General features: G+C 38.1%; 1 protein-coding gene, 1 long non-coding RNA gene and 1 pseudogene across 3 annotated transcripts; all 3 read right to left on the bottom strand.

The window, feature by feature from the left end:
- Window positions 1-2,672: 2,672 nt before the first annotated feature.
- On the bottom strand, window positions 2,673-3,596 carry LOC126789018 (uncharacterized). 2 transcript variants are annotated; one of them, XR_007671462.1, is made up of 3 exons: window positions 3,504-3,596; window positions 3,179-3,297; window positions 2,673-3,053 (listed from the first exon to the last, which is right to left on the bottom strand). It is a non-coding gene; the product is annotated as an uncharacterized LOC126789018 (long non-coding RNA). The 2 variants fall into 2 exon arrangements; XR_007671463.1 differs by having other exon boundaries at window positions 3,179-3,393; window positions 3,504-3,570.
- Window positions 3,597-6,110: 2,514 nt separating this feature from the next.
- On the bottom strand, window positions 6,111-8,554 carry LOC126788975 (putative disease resistance RPP13-like protein 1). The gene has a single exon (XM_050515012.1). It carries the CDS (start codon window positions 8,551-8,553, stop codon window positions 6,337-6,339), a length of 2,217 nt encoding a protein of 738 aa, XP_050370969.1. The 5' UTR covers window position 8,554; the 3' UTR covers window positions 6,111-6,336.
- A 9,394-nt stretch (window positions 8,555-17,948) lies between these two features.
- LOC126788982 (tubulin alpha chain-like) lies at window positions 17,949-20,731 on the bottom strand (annotated as a pseudogene).
- Window positions 20,732-23,676: the final 2,945 nt, after the last annotated feature.

Consider the following 23,676-nt stretch of genomic DNA (forward strand, 5'->3'; position numbering starts at 1 on the left):
TAAGTCAAGTTTAATTAGTAAATGAGTTGAGCTATTCTCGAGCCTGAGCTTGCTCGTGAGTCAAACGAGTCGAATACTTGTTGTTCAAGCTCGACTTATTTTCAAGGTCGGGCTTAATATTGAGCTCAAGCTCGGCTCATTTAACTCTACGAGCTCGAGCCAGACGGGCTAAAAAATGAGCCGAACACGAGCAACTCAAACATACTTACAGCCCTAATTGTGACTCAATTTTCATCTTGGTTTGGTTCTATTTTAGGGGAACCCAACTCTTTGCTACCCAATTTTCTCACATCTCTTCATCAGCCCGAAAGAAACACTATGCTAAAAAGTTTTGACATCACATTACAAATACACTTAATTTCTCAGCAGCAAACTTGCATCTCACGGCAGCCTTTTAAATTAGAGCAGTGGCGTTGCAAGCTGATTCCTTGATTTTCCAGGACTAGAAAGTTGAAATCTAGATAAACATTACAAAGTGTGATTACAATAAAAGCATGTATAGAAGCGTGGATCATTTGCATTAACAATTTCAATACATAATGCTGACAGTGAAAACAGAACACTTATTCTCTTGGCGGGAATGTATTCAAATTAGTTAATTGTCGAAACAAAAGGCTTCAATAGATACCTGTGCTTCTTCTCTCATCCTGAAGAAAAAAAAAATCAGAAAATGGTCACATAATTTCATGTACAAATTCCACATTGCAGTTTGTCTGAAAGCATAGGCAGTCACAGACTCACAATCCCACTCATTTAAAGGATTATATTATCACTTTCCAAACGACAGGAAAACTTTTATCAATATATCACTACAATTTTTCATTCTGTCAACGGGTCCATATAATAACACGAAGGCTTTTAAGAAAAAAATTTGTTATAGATACATGAAACCTGCTGGCACCAACTCAAAGGACACCTTAAGATTAATAAGCAAAATTGTGAAACCAAGTTGAAAACAGACTGGTGGAACAAAGATAAGAGTTTGCAAAAGGATTTATCACACCACCATCTACAAGCAAACCTTAAAGCAAACAAGAACATATAAGTAGATTCCATTTTTATGGTAACCAAACACCAGTAATTCCAAAGAATGATCAAATTTGCAAACATTTTAACCAATCTTACCATCTTACTCTGTCAAAAAGGTCACACATGCTATATCACTCAAATAATGTAACCACGTTAACAAGGTAGAATGTCTAAGCACTAAGTGGGCATTAACCTTGCCAGTAATTGCTGACAGCATACCTCTGTATATCCCCAACAGCTTGTTTACGCCGTTTCATCTGCATGTTTCTAGGATGTGAATTAATGTTGCCCTACCCTGCATAATCAAGACATAACAATATAAAGTAGTCCCCTTAAACCCAACAGCTCATAATATAAGACCCAATATATCTTACCTGATGGGCCCGCAATGAGTTAAGAAGATGATGCAAGTTTTTGAGTATAAGTTATTTCTTTCACTCTCCTTGCATATTGTGATGGTCTCTCCACAAGAATATCAGCGAGTTCCAAAATGTGTAGCTGCAATTCTCAGTTTAGGGAACGTAGTTCCTTCTTAAAATCTGAATCATAGCACAATTTTTCTCAGAGTGGAAATGCGGGGGAGAGCACAGAATAGAAAAAATAATGGCAGAAACTATCAAGTACTAATTTGCATTGCAGATAAAACTAGAATAAACACCAATGTAAAAACTTGCAGTTCCCAACTTCCTGTCTATTTCTTGCAGAGAATTATCTCACATAACAGTTTGACTAACCCAGAAAAAATAACTATAGCAATACCCCCAAGTAGTCAAAGAATTTAAACATTCCCCAGAGGTTTCTTCGTTCTGGTTGAATTATAGTTTGGCCCATCAAGACAGAATCTATCAGGATAACCATACTAGCCATTGATGCAAGCATGCATTTTCAAAAGCTAGAAAAATAGCCGAATAGGTAAAATATTTGAAGATGAGGATGAGCAAATCCTAAAGGTTGCTACTTTTCTTGCCTTAACATTCAATAGTTATAGCCAGGAATTTTCTGTATATGTAACATCATTATTGCCCATCAGCCTTGTACCACGTAAAGGAGTATCCGTGTCCTAGCCTAGAGACGAGTCCAATTTACTTCTCCACAAACAAAGAAACTGTTATATAGATGACTGAAATCAAACATAAGAAAAGTTAAACATTTTTATAATAAGTACTTGATTTGCAAAAACTGGAACCAACGTTGATTCATCCGGGATATGTTCCCCGTCAATCATTATGTGACGAATGTGAGCAATTTTGGGCCAGTCCTCACCTTTCTCTCTGAACTGGGTAGTCCTTCGTCTGGCAAGCGCTGGATCTCATGGCATCTCCGAACTGGCAAGCTCTGAAGAGAAGTGAGCTCTCTGAAAACTTTGCCTTCCATTGTTGTAACACAAGTGGAAATGAAGAGTGGAGTAAGACTGGCAGGTAGCAGGCCCCCCTCTGGAACTGAACATACTTCTTCACAGTCTCCAAAGTTGGCAAGCAAGTATTGGAGAGACTCAGGAGTCTCTGCAGCCCCTGAGCCCCCACAGCATGAGGCTTGCAATGAGCGTTTTGCATGAAATCAACATGAAAAGATTTCAATCTTGATGACAATTCCCTTTCTGGAAATGACCCTAATTATGGTACACATTAATGCTTCTCGAGTTTCTCAATGAAAAGGATAACAGTGAACAGCTTAGCCCGGTTAAGCTCAGCTAACTGCTTGGATAAAGCTAAATATAAAATATCTACCGGCCTCTTCATTTTAGATACTAATGTGTGCCCCTATGCAGTAAAGACAGATATGCACTCGCACTTTCAAGTAGAATTACCAGAGGAGTGAGACTGAGCTTGGTGCTGAAAGTACTGCTGTTATATCTTTTGGTGACTGCTTCATATATGTACATGTTCTGATTTGGTCTACAATGAAGACACAAGGGAGAAAATTCTGCCAAAACTGAAAGAAAGGAAGTTGAAGGCTTGAAGCAACCTTGTCCAACATCAGCGGGAAATCTGACCAAGGAATGACAAAGAATATGGATCGATATCCTACAAAAATTTCAAAGGACGAGTTTAAAGAAAAAGCGATAATGTTGGAAGCGAAAAGGAACAAATGCGAGCAGAACAGAGGTGATTAACCAACTAAACCAAAGACAACAGAGATAGATAATTACCATGCCATATTAAGTATGTTTTGCAAATCATTAGTATGTGCTCTTGATGTGTGCAATCTTGGTCAGCTTTCAACTGTCTCTTTATGGCAACATTTTCCCAGCAAAGCAAGGTGCAGCATCTGCAGTTAATTCTTTCAAATCTCACTCTAATTTGGTACACAATTTTTCATGCAAAGAACCCTACTCTAACTCGCTTTGACTTTGACCTGAATAAGCTGTCAAATTTGATGCAAGTGTATACATAAGGGATTGTGTTTTAAACGTATTAACATTTATAATCCATCGAAGTTGATCAATGTGCAGACATGGATAAATCGAGGATTACCAGAAAGTCCTTTGGCACACATCTTGATTGTGACAGTTTTATTAGAAAAATCAACAGCCTATAAACATGATTCGTCTATGGTGCAGCGCTGCATACCATACATACTGAATCAGACGGTAGATGGAGGGTGCCTTAAAATGCACGTGAGTTGTGTGGGGTGTCTGGATGATGGATTAGGGGCGCTGCACCAAAGAATTTTCCCACAGCCAATCATCAAAAGAGAGAATCCTGCAGATTGAAAAGAACTCTGTAAAGAAGGTAGCGCAGTGCGGAGTCTCTATGACTAATCAACACAGGAAACTTAAGGAAAATAAATAATCTCCAGCAGCATAAAAACCACATGTGATCTAATAATCACTGATGCAAAAAATTTCAAAAGAAAGTTGAGCTATGTAGCCAACCTTATGCAACAGCGCAAAGGAACCACATCAGTTCAAGTGATTACTGATGCATAAGTTCAGAAAAGAAGTTAAAGTAATCTTGTCCAATGTCAGCGGAAATTTTGTATCCAATACATCAGCCGTGGATCTTTAGATTAGGGAATTACAAGGCATATGAGACACTGCAGATAGAGGTTTCCTACCGAGGTCAGAGAGTTTATAAGAAGCAGCCAATTCAGGTGAGAGAGAATTGGATAATTACCATTGCACGTCATATATATTTGCCATTGATTTCAATGCTCCTGATATGCAAAATCTTGGGCCAATCTTCCCCGGTCTCTCTCTGGCAACGTTGTTCTAGTGATGGACAACCACTGATCCACAGATAACTAAGGGAAGTGGGTAGCCCTTCATCTGGCAAGCACCATAGTTTAGGGCAATCGGTAATAGTCAATTGTTTAAGAGAGGTGAGTTGTGTAAACCCCTTGCCGCCCAGCTTCGATATACCGCGGACGTGGAGATTTGAGAGAGTAATGGGCAGCAGCCCCTCGTCTGGAAATGAATCAACGAATTGTTCACATCCAAAATAGTCGATGCTGAACAGTACTAGAGAGGTGAGTGTCTGTAGACCCCACTGCATACGGTTTTCAATGAGTTTCTTGCAGCGACTGATGTCCAAGCGTTCAAGCTTAGACGGCAATCCCCCTTCAGGTAATGATTCCAGTTCAGGACACTCTCTCAGACACAATGATGTGAGAGATGGGAGAAGGTTGTGCATGTCTTGTGGCAATGACCTCAGTTTCCGACATCTTTTGACTGCGAGGTACCTCAAGTTGGGCGCATCCAGTCCTCCATCGGGAAAACAAACAAAGTTTGCGCAATTAGTCATTTCAAGACTGACTAGGGTGAGGAGTGTAGAAGATTCAAGAGATTCTACATTGACATCACTCAACCAGAGGCTTTCAAGCTTTGGGAAGTTTCCAAACATAAATGTACCGGTTACCTCGGGACAAGAAAACAGCCAAAGCGTTTGAAGATTAGGAATAGGCTTAGAACCAGTGTTTTAAAACGCTAAGGCGTACCTCAAGGCGTTTTTCCGAGAGTATAGAGTCTTAAGGCGTAAAGCGTAAAAGACGTAAGTCTTGCAACATAAAAATAATAAATAAACTTATTTAAGTGTAACTATTATTCTTATACATATTACTTGAAAAATAGCTTATAAAACACAACAATTGTCATGCATACATATATTAAGTAAAGTAGCAAAAGTCTAGAACCATACAATTCAAAAAGTTTACCAGCATAACTTGATCTACTGTAAGTCCCGAAATTATTGACGAGCTAAGTTGAGATCGTATGGTGATTATTTTATAATCTCGGTGATTAATTCAGTAAATGCTCGAAAATATTATTTGTGAGTTTCGATTAAGTGAATCTGTTGATCGAAGAGCATGATATTAAAGTATACGTTACGACGAGAACGTATAAATTTTCGGAGAATTTTCTAGGTTCCAGAGTTAATATAATAAAGTTTGGAAATATAAGGAATGTATTTGGAAAATGGGAATTAGTTACGGTGCGATCTTAGCCGTAGAAATTGATCAATTAAATCCTAGCCATTAGATCAGTAAATTGGCTATGATTAATATTGGAAAGAAAAACAAGAAGCTTCATTTTATCCCAAAAATAGATTGAGCTCCCGAGTCCCGACCTTATTCCTCTGCAACCCAACGACCGCGCGACTTCCCGACATGATTCCGCCGCCGTCAGGCCGTCTCCGACCAGCGCACCAGTCCGTTGTGACCTCGTCCTCTCTGTCGTCCTCCCCATGTCATGCCTCGACCTACCGTCGCCAGAGAAGGGAGAATCGAAGAGGGGAAGCACCGACTGTTCTGGGTTTTCTTCTGGCGAATTTGCAGCGTTTTCCGACGTCTCTGACTACCGATTGGGTTGTTCATGGTAAAGATTCTCATCTCCACTTCGTGATCTACGTGTTTGTGTTCTTAGTTTATAGAATTGATGAAGTTTTGATCTCTTTGGGTTCTGTGATGCGGCTCCTCTTCTGTTTTTTGCGCATTGGTGCGCGTTTTTTGCGCTTTTTGTGCCTTAGTGGAACGCTTTTTGCGCCTGTACACCTTTTTCAGAAATGCGAGGCGTTTTCGACTAGGTGTTGAGCTTTTTAAGCCTCAGGCGAGCCTTGAGGCGAGTTTTTTAAAACATTGCTTAGAACCCACAGTCACCTCTCCATTAAATCCTTCAATCTCAAGCACTTGGAGGGAGTGTAGCTGCTCGAATGATGGCATGCACCAACAATTTCCGCAATCCAGAAGTTCAAGACCAACCAAATTAGAATGATCTTCCATCCAACCTGGAAATCTTGTGCCACCATAAGATCGAACAGTCAGTTTCTTAAGGTTTGTATGAGGTTGGAGTTTCTCCAGCACATTTCTCTCTTATTGTGTATCGTCCGCCTCACCAGACCTGCCTCCCCAGTCCAGAACTAGTTCTTCCAGATGCTTCTTATTTCTCAGATTGGCCTCCAAGGCATCTGGGACGTGCATAATGTTGCGAAGCCCTGAGATCCAAAGTGTTCCTCTTAACTGCTGAAGCTCTTTAATCTCCACAATATTACCACCAGTATGTTTGTCCAGGACAAATTCACCTCTCAGTGTTCGGAGATCTTTCATTTTCCCCATTCTTGTTGGCATCTGCTTAATGTTTGCGTATTGAATATCAAGATGACGCAAGTTTACTAATCTTCCCAATTCAGTTGGCAGCTCAATAAGAGATTTGCAGCACCACAACAATAACGTCTGTAAATTATATAAAGTACAAATCTCATCGGGTAACTTTTTAATCTCTGTGAAAGACAAGTCAAAGTGCCTTAGATGCTTCAACTTGCCAATCGAACTAGGCAGCTCAACAATACCGTCACCATTTAAATTGAGCATTCTTAAACACTGGAGCTTCAGGAATAGAGAATCTAAGTCGGGACTTATCGGGTGCTTATACCGGGACCGCTTATACCATGATGAAATCAAGGTCCTCAAATACTTGGCTTCATACAAACTGTCCCATTGATCAAAACTGCCAGTTAAACACGAAAAGTGGCGAGTCTTGCCGACACTTTCCAGTACTGAGTCATCGCCCTCCCACCTAACAGTAAACTCCCCCGAGACAAAGTTTGCCAAGTCGTGGATGAGATCATGCATTAGAAAAATAGAATCATCATAACCAGGTTGAAGAAAAGACCTTGACACTAGTTCATCAAAGTATTGATCTCCGACTTCTTCAACCGCAGTCTTCGATTTCAAGGGTAAGAGATCTTCAGCCATCCATAACAAAATCAGTTTCGGCTTGCGTATTTCATAATCCTGAGGAAATATCGAACAGTAAGCAAAACAACGTTTCAGATGTGGAGGTAGATAATGGTAGCTCAACCACAGAGCAGGCAAAATGTCTTTCTCTTTTAACTCCCATATGCCACTGGCCAATATCTCTTTCCATTTCTCAATACTTGGTTCACACCGTAAAAGACTCCCAAGTGATTTTGCAGCTAAGGGAACACCTTTACACTTCTGAGCAATCTGCTTCCCAATCACTTCAAGTGATGGATTTGCGTTTTTGAATGCGTATTTTGAGAACACCATCCAGCAGCTTTCCTCAGATAACTGCAAAAGATGTTGACTTTGCAGGGTACCAATAGTGGACGCCACACCTTCAATCCGTGTTGTCACAATGATCTTACTTCCAATAGCTCCACTAGCAAAGGGTTGGCTGAATAGATCCCACTCCATATCAGTCACAGTCCAAACATCGTCAAGAACAATGAGAAATTTCTTTCCTGCCAATGAAGTCTTTAGTTTCCTTTGAAGAATGTCGAGGTCGGTCATATCCCAAGCCTCTGAACTCACCGACCGGAAAATGGACTGTGTGATTTTGGTGATATCAAATCCTTCCAACACACACACCCATGAGTGATGGTCAAAATGTTTTTCGACTCTGTCATTGTTGTATACGAGTTGGGCAAGAGTGGTCTTGCCCATCCCACCCATGCCCACAATTGGAAGAACATCCGTCTTATTTCCAGATACATCATCCGCAAGCAAAAACTTGATAATGGCCTCCTTTTCTTCATTCCTTCCATAAACACTAGACTCTTCAACCAAAGAAGTTGTAGGCAGTCTTGCATGTGTTCTCCCTTTTACACCCTCTTTCAAATTAAGCACCTCTTTTTCGTTGACAATAAGTTCTAATCTGTTAAGAATCTCTAGTATCCTGGTTTCCAGACTTTTCTCAAATTCATTAACAGAAAAGGAACGGAAGTACTTGAGTACCTGACTTTTCTTGCTACTGCTTCCAGCATCTTCTTGTTCCAGCTTGCAACACAGAGCTTCAGACTTGATGTCATCCAGAAGGTCATCGGTATGATAGAGAACATCTTTAAGCTCATCAAGCCACTCCCTGACTCTAGGGTCTGTGATTAGCCTCTCCCCTGCATCATCAAGCCACTTATTAACCGACAGCAACTTCATCTTCAACTTGTAGAGCAGCTCAGTGGTGTTCTTCTTTCCTTGAATGAAATCAACAACCGGCCGGGAAGCCATTCTATGAAACAGAACAGCAAGAGCAGAAGAGAGAAAAGCTTCACCCACTACTTCCAGAGCCATGATTTTCTGATCAGACAGAACACCAAAACCAAGAGATTGGCACCACTACGTGAGTACTTGATGGACACGGGCTCCGTGAAGCGTCGAAAGCCACGTGAGGCTAGAATCCACCAATAAATAATACAGAGCCTTCTCTAATAATAGGATTTTTATTGATATAAAAGATCATCTTAATACATAATACATAATACACTTATATAGGCATCAAAACTTAAATAAAATCAAAAACTTAATTAATATAAAATCTTAAAATTTCAAATTAAAAATGAAAATTAAAACTTAAGTCAAATCAAAAACCTAATTAAATATAAAATCCTAAGAATTCAATTTAAAAATGAAACAAATGACCCTAGATAGAAGAATCCTAAAACGAAAATGATGTTATTCTAAATAAAATCAAAACTCAAATCTAATAATTAAAACGATATATTCTGGACAAACTCTGGCATCAAATCTCGTCCTACATCAGACTCCTCCACTTAAAAAGATGTAATAACCCCATTTTTCTCCCCCTCTCTCCGCACCCACGCCTTTAGAGACGAAAATTTCCTTCCGACCCGACTTTTCCGGCCGACTCCGGCGGTTTCAGGCGACCGGGCCAACCCAAATAGTTTCGTCTCCTCCTTACACGCCTCCTTGTGGTGGTGGATTGTGGAGTAGCACGCCGGTTTCCACGCATCGAAGCCCGCAAGTCGACTCGGAAACCCATCGGTGACCCGGTTGTGTTCTTTAATTTTCCGGCGAGTTTAGGCTTCACCACCGGTCTCAAACTCCTTGCCTCAACGTCGTCAACAACCCCTGCAAAGGTTTTGAGTTAAATCGAAGGATAAGAACTCCAATCAAGAAATTTCAATTATAGGGTTCTTAATGTGGGATTTCTCGGAAATTCCAAAATTGAAGGTTTTAAGCTTTGATTTAGACTTTGTTGTGAACTAGAAAGTTGTCAGGAATGTCATTTAGATTATGGTGGTGAAATTTGGTAGTCATTGGTGGTGGTCGAAAAATGGTGGCGGCGCGTGAACAGTTACTGTGAACAGTGTTCATGAACAGTAATTATGGACAATGTTTAGTAAACAGTACCTATGAACAATGTTCAGTGAAAATAGTGAAACCCGAACAGTGTTTTTATGAACAATGTTTAGCTGTAATAAAATTGTCACCTTATATTTTACGTATCGTTTTCTAAATATTTTATCGTGCTATTAGGTGACCGACGAAATGAGTGAGTGAATCGCTTTCGGTGTCGTGAAAGTTGCACGCGGGAAATAATGTGAGTAAACTTCACAATGATCATCATGATCGAAGTAGTGTTATAATTACTGAATTTAGTTTGAGTTGTCACCACACCATAGTTGATACATCACTAGTCTATAAAAATTATTTTAAAAATATGTTATGGTTTAAATTACGTGAACTTGATCGTCTACGGTTTATGGGTAAGTGAAACGCTATTTTAATAAATGATTTAAAAAAGATTTTAGTGATTATGAATTATGGTGAATATGAGTAAATCTCATTATGACGAGTCTACCCTTGGCGGTGACTCATATTTACGTTTTCTTAAAAAAATCAAACTATGACAGGTATATAATATAGTGGGTTGTGTATGTTTATAAATGGTAAATACAATACATATATATGTGTTGCTATATTATATATTGTTACGTTCTTATTTTCAAATGAATTATATTGTGGCAACTATATTTATTTTATTTGAGCAAGAGTCGCTTGTTGTAGTACAATAACATGGGTGGATTGTTATTGTACGTTGTTTTAACATTGAGTTTTGTTAAAACGTTTTCTGTCTTCGGACGTGTTTTTCTGTGTTCGGACGTGTTTTATGTCTCCGGACGTGTTTTTCTGTCTTCGGACGTGTTTTATGTCTTCGAACGTGTTTTTCTGTCTTCGGACGTGTTTTATGTCTTCGAACGTGTATTTCTGTCTTCGGACGTGTTTTTCTGTCTTCGAACCTGTCTTCGGATGTGTTGGCATGTCGGAACCTAACCTTGGCCGGGCGACAGTTACGATTCAGTTAGAGCTCTAGTCTGTTTGCCGGTGTACTGCATGAGGAGTAACAAATGAGTTACCTGCTTATGAGTACCCATATTTTTGGATATTGGATAACAGATGGGTTGCCCAATGTCTGACGTCGTACTGCATGAGGGGTAACAGATGAGTACTTGAGTCTCATGAGTACTCGTATTATAAATGTAATTTGGGTAAACAGATGAGTTGCCCAATGTCTCATGAACACTTATATTTTCAGATATTATTAGACATCCATATGGGCCGTCATGTGACTTATGAGTGCATTTATAATTAAATGTTTTCAGTATTTTTCTCTTGTATACTATGTGTGTTATACTGTTGGTTTACTCATACAAGCTGCAAAGCTTACCGGGATTGTAACACAAACCCGGTGCACCTATTTGATGGTGTAGGAGATAGTTCTGCAGGTGTGGATTAGCAGAATTAGAGGGCTTTCTCTGAAGATTGTCGGAGATTTCTTTCTGCTGTTCGTGGTAAGGATTGAGTAAATTTTACATTTTCATTGGTTGTGTATTTTACATTTCCATTTTATATTTGAGATTGTTTTAGAGTTTTCATAGCTTCGAAATCGAATTTTTATCATTCGAATTTCGGGGTTGTGACAAAAGAACTCGACCTCGAGTTCATCTTGATTGTAGCTCGATCATAGGAATAAACATGATTAGCCATCAAATCCATCGTCTTGAGAAAACCAATGCTCTATTTTTTTCTTTTGATAGGATTGATGAGGTTAACCGAGGGCGAATTCCCTTGACATGTTCCTCATCATTTTGAATTGATGAGATTAACCAAGGGCGAAATCCCTTATATATGTGTTCCCGTCAATTTGGATAGATACTCTATGACCAATGTCGTTGAGGTTGGCGGGATGAACTACTCTCATGGACCATCGTTTGCTAAAAAGCGGCAAACCCGCTCTGATACCAAATGATGCGGGAAGCATGGACACGATAGTAGAGGGCTCCGTCAAGCGTCGAAAGCCATGTGAGATAGGCTAGAATCTACTAATAAATAATAGAGAAACTTATCTAATAATAAGGTTTTTATTGATATAAAAGATTATCCTAATACATAGAATGGTGATGCTTATATAGACATCAAAACCTAAACAAAATCAAAAAGCTAATTGAATATAAAATCTTAAGAATTCAATTTAAAAAGGAAACAAATAACTCTAGATAGAAGAATTCTAAAATGAAAATAATATTATTCTAAATAAAATTAAAACTCAAATCTAATAATTTAAATGATATATTCTATACATACTGTGGCATCAAATCTCATCATACATCACAAATATTAAGAGATCAACCAAACTTAGAAAAAGCTTTTGAACTAGACTTAAGAATATGAACACCATAAGAAGTTCCTGTCTGAAAAGCTTTCAGATCCGATCGCCTCTGCAAGCTTCCTGTGATCAATGTTACTTTGTTTACGCCAAACTTCCTATCTCTCTTTTATGGTTGGAATGAGAATCCAGTCAACAAGAGGAATTATATAGAACCAAGGAGTAAAATATCGATAATATCGACGATATTATTGCGATATTTTCATTTTTTTTGAACTATGGAAACTTTCCTCACATACCAAGTAAATATCGCACGATATTTAGGAAATTTCGTCAAATATCGCGACTTTATCGAAATTTCCACGATATGCTCGATATTTTGCCAATAAATTGCCTTAAACTCATCTCAAATGTTGAAAATTGAGATAAAATAATGGCGCTGGTGGGGTGAATTGAACATTGCATCCCTAAAATGTATCAAATCATCCCAACCATCCCCACTAGGATGGGTTTTGTGTTATATTTGTACATAATTATATATAAGTGATTTCGAATAATTTCAAAATATTTTAATTATTTTGATCGATATTTTAACAAAAATCGATATTTTCCGATATTTCTTTCGAAATATCCATTTTTCAGAAGGTCGATATTTCTAATTTCTCCAATATTTTAGTCCTTGCATAGAACTAATTGAGCAAAGTCCGGACTGTAGGTCCATGTATGAATGTTGAACTGTCGAACTGTGATTAATGGACATTATTGCATGAGACTACTACAAATCTCCCCAATAGCACTCATTGACTTGCAACCAATGTGACATTAGTGGCAATATACTACCATTCTACACTGATATTAATTATCAGTGGGTTTTGTTTGCATGTGACTGATGATACACACTACGTGAAAAATAATACTATCTTAAGAGTTACAAACTCGTAAACTATGCATGTTGTGGAGCTGACACACATGCTTTTATTAGCTTTGTTGATGATACCTTCTGGCCGTCGGATCAATGAAGAGTTGATCCAACGCTTTAGACACAATCCCCTTTTCCTCTTCTCTTTCTAAACTGATAACTCATCTACTTTAATTACAAAATTCTTCCAAACCAAAGAAGCCTCCAATCTAAAATGAAAATTCAGATTGCATGGGCTCCAGCCTCCTCGTCTTCTATTAGCTTCAATTTTTTTTTTATTTTTTTTATTTCCAGTTCCAAGACAATTCCTATGTGGAGCCCGAAGACAAATTCAGCGGAGGAAAACCCCCCAATGGTTCACGGTGGTACACCGTTGCATACTGAAGCGGAGGAGCTAGTTCAGAAACCAAGCATCAGGGTATTCCCACGACCGAAGGTAATTCTTTCGACATGAGACTAATCCTTGACGGGGCCCATGTGAAATGGTTCTAACCCGATAGTCTAGAAACCGGGTTCCATGTCCACAGTAATGTCCTCAATCTCCCAACTTAGGCCCATTTTTGACACAGTTAGAAACAAAGAGGTGTGTAATGCCTCGCCAACGATCGAACCCTTGACCATTGCCATGTTTAAACCCTAGTCAAAGAGTTTCCGCGATCAGAACCCACTACACCACACCCCGTGGTTCTACTAGCTTCAAACTTTCAAGCTTCCATGTTAGAGATCTTTATTTTTTACCGGAGCTCGAGGTATTTTCTCTTTAGACTGTTTTAGATTCAGATATGATGAATACGTTCTTTCTTCATTTTCATATGAGAAAAATTTAATAACAACACATGAAGTATTGCCCACTAAGAGTTATGATTATTCAACTTCTAAAACCATCACAATTGTTCATGAACTAACAAATTCGACTTAGATTATATACATGCCGTTAACCAAGGAGTTACAGAGTATGCCATTATGGTATAAATGAAGGGTAAAAACATATTACCCTTATTCCTAATCTTTTACAATGCTCCGACCAAGAAACTCTCTCAAGTTGAGTTCAAGATCATATCCTCCGACACCAGATCTGTGATCCTCTTTTAAACTCTGGCCTCACCAGTTTTCGCACCGACCACGTACGATTCACATCTTCATCACCTCCAAGGTCACTGACGCCAACCCTCGCCTCAGCTCCTTGATGTGCTCGTATTATCCTATATTTCTATGCATCATATTCTTGGTTTATTTATTTAGTTCTCTAACTTATGATTGATTTATGCTATTTTAGTGTGTGTTATAGGTTTGTGTTAAAAATAGAAGAAAAGAGGCTAAAATGAGCTAATAAAGATTAAATGATGATTATGTTCTTCATTGTCATAATCTGCCTGTGCAAAACGTCCAACTTTGTTGAGCTACTGTGAGAGTTCCAGATCGAATTAGACCGTGAGCTTTATACAATTGGAAAGATAAAAATGTCTATTTTATGTAGGATTTTACGGATCTTAATTGCGATATTTTAAGAGGAAGTTATGATCGTTTGAGTGACGAGAGGTCAGAGCTGAAATCTACCCGGGTTTGCTAACATTTATGGAGGTTGCAAAGTTCATTCAATTTCAGTACATCAAGGTCAATGATTCAGATGGATATGCAAATATTATATGGATTCCTACTTTACAAAAGATATTTCAAGGTTTTCTTATTCCATATCAAGATAGGAGTCTGAAACCAAGTCTTACAAGAAAACTGAAGTCAAAGATGAGCAATAATCTTCCCTATATAAAGGAGCATGAATTTCATATGAGGGGAGGTCTCGAGAGTACAATGTAGACGCCTAAGGAGCAGAGACCATCCATCCATCTTCCCCATTCCATTATGTTATTATTTTTGTTATATTTTTCTTAGTCGTAATTTGTTAAACATTTCTCTAGGGTTAAGATAATGCCCTATCATGAGTGTTTGTGTAGTTTAATGTTTTAATTGATGGTTTATAGTTTCTTTATGATGAATTCTTAGTCACTACTTGAATTAATGTTTTATGTTTAAGTTTTTTGATTGATCACCTTAGGGCTTTGCATATAGTAATTAGAAGAAGAATTTGAGGCGTACCTGCAATATAATTCAATTTAGATTTTTGTGATTAAGAGTTGTGAATTACATTATTGTCATACCTGAAGTAATGGTTTGCATTCTTGTTTTCTAGAACGGAATGAGTCTTTCATGTTAAATTTATGACGTACCTGGATAGACTGCATGTTAGGATATACGACATTTGCTGTACCTAGAGAGTATCATACACTTAAGGAAAACTATGGTTTAAGTGTCGTACATGGACTTAGATACGGGAATTGTCATCTAGAGATACAAAAGAATCCATTAGTTGCATTGATACATAAATATGATTGTTAGTGGTTGATTCTAATATCCTAGGTTCTATCTTATTTGTTTCTTTTATAATTTGTTATTTGAAAACTTAAAATCTATGTTCTTAGTTTAGATATACTAAAGGCGATTCGTGCGCTTACAAGTTTTAATCAAAATTTCACAACACTACTCCTTCATATCCTCATCCGCTTCATGATCAATCTTTAGAATCTCTGATCTCTCTTCATTGTTGTGTTGTTGTGTTTTATATATTGGGGATCGGGAAGAGTTAACACCCATTGACTGGAGTTGGACTTTATGTTACTGTTACCTTTTCAATTGTGGTTTGGAAGCTTAAAGCATACTTCAATATTTCAATCTATATTTCTGAATCTTGATGGAGTTGTATGTGGATTGTATAGGTGGTAATGTAGGTCAGTTCCATCCCTCTTATTATCCTTCCATGCTTTCGATCTTTGTCTTCAATTCAAAACCGATGGAGAGCATTGCAAAAGAAAATAAGAAATTACTAGAAAATCTGATGAAGTGCCTCATTATTCAATTTTATCGAAATCCAGGTCTGATATACTCTCGGCAACAAATCCACATACCGAGTCCAGATTGGTGTCTTCCTACTTGAGACGATCTCGCATGTTTTGTTTTTTTGGCAATCATCATCATTGAACCCATCGGGAAAAAAAATCATCATAATTGAAGAGACGAGCTCGCCCCTAGAAATATGATGGAAACATAGAAACTAACGGAGTAGATAACGGAATGTACTCATATTAGATCTAGTTTTCAACTTCATGTACCATTCTTATTATTTCAAAAGTTGAGTAACCTTAGTTCTTAGTGGGAATTGCTTCATGTATTGTTCTTAAAATTTAGCCTTTCCATATTTGTCTGGGATTTGTGATACTGATTTTGGTCTCTCTCTCTCTCTCTGTTTTCATCAGTGACATTCGGAATTGCCCCAACAAAGAGCAGGAGCGCCTTCGCGTCAATAAGGAGCTCGGCAATGTTCGTACTCGCTTCAAGAACGAAAAAGGTACGCTCTGCTTCCCCCACCACCGCCTTAGGGTTTTGCATTTTCTTTATTGTATTCTTGTTGCAATTTGGATCTTAATTCCTTCATTGCTTTGAAATTTGGGGGATTGTTTGGGTGTTAGGTTTTGGCTGCTGAGATAGTTGGGAATTTCAACTTGTTCAAATTTCAATTTAGTTTTAAAGCTGATGATATAAGCTTAGTTTTTAGGTATATATGAGCTCTGCGGCTATACGAGCACAGCTTAGTGATACCTGCATTGCATTGTGATTTTGCATTCCAGGACTAGTTGGAAATGTTGGAGAGGCTGTATGAATTTTCATTAAGTAGACTTGTTGTTGTCGTAACGAATCATCGAACTTAAAGTGTCAGTTGGTTATTTTATTCGGTAGCAGAACATACATATAGTTTCCTGATCATTTGTACCGTTGCCGATCTTTTGCTTATATTGATTTGTTATCTGCGAAGTGCAACACATAGATTCTTGGTGTCATAGGCCCTTTTGGTTGGATAATGACTTTATAGATGGGAGCTCTTGTATAATGCCAAGAGTTGCACAATGATGGAGATGAATTACCTTATGTTTATTTGCTTCAGATTTAGGTTAAAAATTGTATGCCTTCACTGTGTTCTCATTTTTTGGCCAACATTAACGAAATGATAGAGCTAGCTAGACTACTGGATGGTAATTTAGTTGCGTGAAAAAATATTATTCAAGGTACTACTTTCTTTCAGATTATATTTTCATAATGTCTATATAGATTACTCTAAACCAGCCTAGTAAATATCGTTGGGTATGCTATGCTGCAACAATTCATAGTAGAAGAGCGATTATACTACTTAAAATTAACCAATGCAATTTTGGATTTGGAGTATCTATATTGCGCTTTTGGTGGCTATAAACTCATTCTTCTATTAAGAACGATTAATTAGATGTCTTCTTCATTTGTGTTCTTAATTATATAAATCAGCTTTTGGGAAGAAAAAAAATTTAATTTTGTTCATATATTTGTCCTTTCAAATTAATCATGTTTCTACTTCTACATCATACTTAAGTCTTTATGATCTGGTTTAAGTTTTCATCTGATGAACTATCAATGGTACGGATGCCAATTTGCAGTAGGAGATTATGGGAACAACATAATAGCTTTTGTCATAGGTCCAAGGCTAGGAAGCACGGAAACGTGCATACACCTACGTTTCCCGCTTCCGAAGCGGAACCACTCCGGAAACGTCCGGAAACGCCCGGAAACGTGTCTCATTTTGGAAACGCGGTGGAAACGCGAGTTTCTAAATTTGAAACGCTAAATTGGAAACGCGAGTTTCCAAAAAATAAATGTTTTTATATGTTTTTTTTATTTGAGATTTTGAGTTACTTAAACTAAAAATTTGTTATTATATTTATTTTTTTGTATAATTTATATATATTTATAATTCTTTTTTATTTCGACGTTTCTAAAACATACCCGCTTCCTAAAATTTTTGAAAAACACGCTTCTGCATTTCCAAACGTTTCGTTTCCACGTACCCGTAGCCGATTCCGTGCAGCCCAGGTCCAAGGTACTTTTGTAGTTTTTTTTTAGCATTTATAGCTATACATGAGTAAAGATAAGTATGTATCAGGTTGTTTTAAAAAAAAAACAACATGAACTAGATGAATAATGACAGATGAAATTCGTAGTTACTGACTATAGCTAGAATTCCATTTGGTTTTTTCTCTTGGTGGTGATGTCACATGTTATTGAAATTCGTAGTCAAAGGATTTCAACACTCGCGACACTTTGATTGTGTCTTTCATGTTTTAGTTCATATACTAAAGGCAGAAACAACCAACGTTAAACTCTAACCAAAACATTACCGTTGTTGCACAAACCAAGCAACATAAACAGTCTCACCAGATTTAAAACATCAGCGAATCACACTCGTCTTAGGGAAAACCAAACATATTAGTCGAGATGCAACTGCAAGACATAGAATTGCAACTTCTTCCAATCATAGGCCATCTCAGTACTCTTCCCCTTCATCATCATCGCCCTCAGCAGACTCGGCACCAACCTCTTCATAATCCTTCTCAAGGGCAGCAAGATCCACACGGGCCTCCGAGAACTCACCTTCCTCCATACTCTCACCCACATACCAGTGCACAAAAGCACGCTTGGCACACATGAGATCAAACTTGTGGTCAATCCTTAAGAAGACCTCAGCAACACTGGTAGAGTTGGAGATTATGCAAACAGCCCTCTGCCCCTTGGCAAGGTCACCTCCAGGGACAACAGTCGGTGGCTGGTAGTTGATACCGCACTTGAATCCGGTAGGGCACCAGTCAACAAATTGGATTGTGCACTTGGTCTTAATGGTGGCAACAGCAGCATTTACATCCTTGGGCACAACATCACCACAGTACATCAAACAGCAAACCATGTACTTCCCATGGGGAGGATCGCACTTAACCATCATAGATGAGGGCTCAAAAGCACTGTTGGTAATCTCAGCCACTGAGATCTGTTCATGGTAAGCCTTCTCAGCAGAGATGACGGGCGCATAGGAAGAAAGCATAAAGTGGATTCTGGGGTAGGGAACCAAGTTGGTCTGGAATTCAGTAACATCCACATTGAGAGCACCATCAAACCTCAAGGATGCAGTCAAAGAGGAAATGACCTGAAAACCAAAGAGAATCACATCAATAACAAAAGAATTCAGTCACATAATCTATACATTTAGAATATATTTGAATGTAAACAACTAGATTCAAGTTTGAATAAGGTTAAAGTAGTTTTTTTTCAGACTCTAGTAACTTAGATAATATGCATTTAAATAGTCAAATACTCACCAAAATGACCAAATGATACATTCGGAACATCTCAACAGATTTGGAAATGATACATTAGTCGCTAGATCACTGATTATTAAAATCTACATCCCTCCATTTCCTTTAAAGAAAATCCGTAGTCTAATTTCTAATACATACTATCCTATTAAAACTTTTAATTTCAAACTTACAAACAAAATTGCAGTACCTGAGATACAAGTCGGTTGAGGTTTGTGTAGGTAGGTCGCTCAATGTCAAGAGAGCGCCTGCAGATATCATAGATGGCCTCATTGTCAAGAAGAACAGCAACATCTGTGTGCTCAAGGAGGGAGTGGGTTGAGAGAACACTGTTGTAGGGCTCAACCACAGAGGTAGAAACCTGTGGCGATGGATACAGTGAACCCAAGCTTTGACTTCTTCCCATAGTCAACAGAAGGGATCCAAGCCCAGAGCCAGTGCCTCCACCAACAGCATTGAATACAAGGAACCCTTGCAGACCAGGTGCAGTAGTCAGCAAGTTTCCTGATTCGGTCCAAGCAGAGATCAACAATCTCCTTGCCAATGGTATAGTGACCCCTGGCAAAGTTGTTGGCAGCATCTTCCTTGCCGCTGATGAGCTGCTCAGGGTGAAAGAGCTGGCGGTAGGTTCCAGTCCTCACTTCATCAATAACAGTGGGCTCCAGATCAACAAAGATAGCACGAGGGACATGCTTTCCGGCACCAGTTTCACTGAAAAAAGTGTTGAAGGCATTGTCTCCTCCGCCAACGGTCTTGTCACTTGGCATATGGCCATCAGGCTGCAAGAACACGCAAAATTTGTCAGTCCAATACTCCAATCAATAAACAGCAATTTAACATATATACATAAATCTGCAAAACTCTCAGTTTACAAGCAAGCACACATAATTAATCCAAAGAAAAAACAACATATGAAATGATTCATTCCACCAATTCCACGCCACATTTTGATATATTTTCTGTTCTGATCGATTTCCAAATTAACAATATTTAAGCTAATTATAATTTGTATCCCTTTCAGGAATCAAAATAATGGCGACAATTCCATCAAATTTCATCTTACTTGTTATATCTCATTTTGAGATGATTCAGTCGATCATATGTGTCTGCAAGTCAATAGGTCCATAAATATTTACAGCACTAAGAACATTCAACTTCGCAAGCAACTCCGGAATTCAAGTTCCTACTTCTGCTTAAATTGAATCGTTTATCGCATAATCAACTCGATCTTATACTATAGTCCATAACAATATCTACAGCAAGAGTAACATTCAACTTGGCAAGCAACTCCGAATTTCGAACTACTAGTCATAATTGATTCAATTTGGAATCACATTTTCATATAACTAAGCCGATCTATACGTATGAGTTCATAAATAACTTAAAACACTAACAAACTTCAGAATTCAAATATCTATTCATAACCGAATCATAAACCACACACAGATCGAATCAAAATCACGCAAAAGTCACAGATCTGAAAAAAAAAAACGATCAACAAACGCAGATACGACGAAAACGAAGTAAAGCGGAGACGAATGAGAGATCGGAAACCGTACCTGGATACCGTGCTCAAGGCAGTAAAGCTCCCAGCAAGCATTGCCGACCTGAATACCGGCCTGGCCGATGTGGATGGAAATGCACTCTCTCATTTTCGAAACGACCAAGAAGAGAGAAAGAAGCGAAGGCGTTTATTCGGCGCACGGCCCGTGTAGATGTACGGGTCAAAAAAATCGACGTGGCAGTTAAAATATGTGGAAACGGTGGAAAAGATGGTCGTTAGTCCTGTGGTCCAAATTTTGGTTAATTATGCTTTTACCATGATCACGCCTAACTCACGTAGAGCTCTATGTTAGAATCCCAAATCTCCCATCAGCCACAATATCTTCACTCAACCTCATCAGATTTCTTTTCTCTAAGCCTAATGGCCTCTGCCGAGATCGAGTTCCGTTGCTTCATCGAGGGATCGCCTGGGCTACCGACAATGAAGCACTCAAAATGGTCTTCAGTCCGGTGATATCATCGAATCAAAAGTCCGAAGATGCAGTGATTTGGAACAGAAAACATTTCTCTCTTGTGATATGTGATACTACTACTATTACTATATTTCACCATGACTCTCTTGTGTTTTTCCCATCTCAAATTGGGGTACGTTCATCTTCGTCTTTCTATATTGAAGATCGATCGACTCCTTTGATATTGGTGTAATGTTGTTTATGCTCAGATGTGATTCGATTTTGGCTCTTTATTCAAACCATCATCGACCGTGAGACCGAATGGGCGGTGGTGGTTACAGCCGCGGAAGTATGGTGGTGGCCGTGTCCGTGGATCTGGCGGCGGCAACTGGAGGAGTTAGATTGATAGATGCTCTGGTACTGGTTTAGTTGTTATGTGTTATGTTTAGGGTTAGTGGATCTTGTTCTCTCTTGATTGATGGTTGTGATGTTCTTTTATTTTGATCTATGAAAAATGGTCACTGTTTTGCTTTTCGGTGTACTCGGTCGTTTAGAACATGTGCCTGGGAATCGAAGTATGAATTCTTGTTCTTTACTGATCTTTGATTCGAAGGATATATTAGATCTCTTGGATTTTCTTGGGTGTTTATGAAGAGCATGAAGTTTTTGGTGTTTTTTTATTTTTATACGGAAATTCGAGTTTAATTTCTGATAACGATCAACAGCGCAACCCAGGTTCATGAATATGGAGGTTGAACTGATGCCTGAACTGCTGCTTTCTCCATATAATTTCAAAGCTTCTGTTGCACTCCGCATGCATGTATTAGGCTTAATCTATTCTAATTTTGTATTTGATCAAGTAGACAATGAATTACTTGTGTATGATTGCTACTTGCTCATACAATTGCAATTTCTTCAAGGAACAAGGAACATTGGACATGTGAACCTCATTCGGCCATCACCTCCCGGAGATGGGTCTACCCATAGGGAATGTTCATAGCGTTTTCAGTTAACTTGATTTACGAACGATCAAACGAGGTCAAAATTTCACAATATTTCTACGAGGTACGTAAATAAATGTCTCAATTGTATCGTATGGTGTCGATTGAGCATAATATATTTTCTTCATACACTATGCTAATAATATTGCAAGTTTAATTCAACTAAAGAAAATGTTATACTACATTAGTACACACTTTAGTGATCACATACTTGAGCTCTAGAAATGTTCAATCGACACCAGCCAATATGATCAGTATATATAACTACACACATGATAATAATTTCATTGAATCTCGGGCTTGTTTAACCATCCATATCTCGGGTCAACTAAAAAACACCTATATTTAAAAAACTGTGACCCTTTAACCGGAGCCGTATGATATTATTTATTTTATTCGACCGCATACACTCACTCGCGAATATTATATGGTTATGGACATGTGAACCTCATTCGGCCATCAACTCTAGAAGATGGGTCTACCCATAGGGAATGTTAATAGTGTTTTCGGTTGACTTGAATTACGGAGGGTCAAACGAAGTTGAAATTTCACAAATTTTCTACGAGGTATGTAAATCTCAATTATATCGTATGGTATCGATTGATCAGAATATATTTTCTTCATATAGTATACTAATAATATTGCAACTTTAATTCAACTAAAGTAAAATGTTATACTACTTTAGTGGACACTTTGGTGATCGCATACCTGAGCTCTACGAATGTTCAATCAACACTAGTCGATATGATCTGTATATATAAATATGAACGTGATAAAAACTTCATCGAATTTCGGGCTCGTTTAACCATCCATATCTCAGGTCAACCGAAAAACACCTATATTTTAAAAACGGTGACCCTTTGACCGGAGTTGTCTGATATTTTTTTTCTTTCAACTGGATACACTCACTCGTGAATATTTTATGGTTATGGACATGTGAGCCTCATTCGGCCATCACCTCCCGGGTATGGGTTTACCCATAGGGAATATCAATAGCGTTTTTGGTTGACTTGAATTACGGACGGTCAAACGAGGTCGAAATTTTATAAAATTTCTATGAGGTGCGTAAATAAATGCTCCAATCATATTTTATGGTGTCGATTGAGCATAATATATTTTCTTCATACAATATGCTAATAATGTTGTAAGTTTAATTCAACTAAAGTAAAATGTTATACTACATTAGTGGACACTTTGTTGATCGCATACTTGAGCTCTACGAATGGTCAATCGACACCTGCCGATATGATCAGTATATATAACTATGCACGTGATAAAAATTTCATTTAGTTTCGGGCTCGTTTAACCATCCATATCTCGAGTCAACCAAAAAATGTTTATATTTAAAAAACGGTGACCCTTTGACCGGAGTCGTCTGATATTATTTAATTTTATTCGATAGTACACACACACTCGGGAATATTATATTGTTATGGACATGTGAACCTCATTCGGCCATCACTTCCCGAGGATGGGTCTACCCATAGGGAATGTTAATAACGTTTTTTGTTGACTTAAATTACGAACGGTCAAACGAAGTCGAAATTTCACAAATTTTCTACGAGGTGCGTAAATAAATGTCCCAATCATATCTTATGGTATCGATTGAGAAGAATATATTTTATTCATATAGTCTGCTAATAATATTGCAAGTTTAATTCAAGTAAAATGTTATACTACATTAGTT

Source organism: Argentina anserina, chromosome 3 (genome assembly GCF_933775445.1).
Source record: "Argentina anserina chromosome 3, drPotAnse1.1, whole genome shotgun sequence".
Lineage (NCBI taxonomy): Eukaryota > Viridiplantae > Streptophyta > Magnoliopsida > Rosales > Rosaceae > Argentina > Argentina anserina.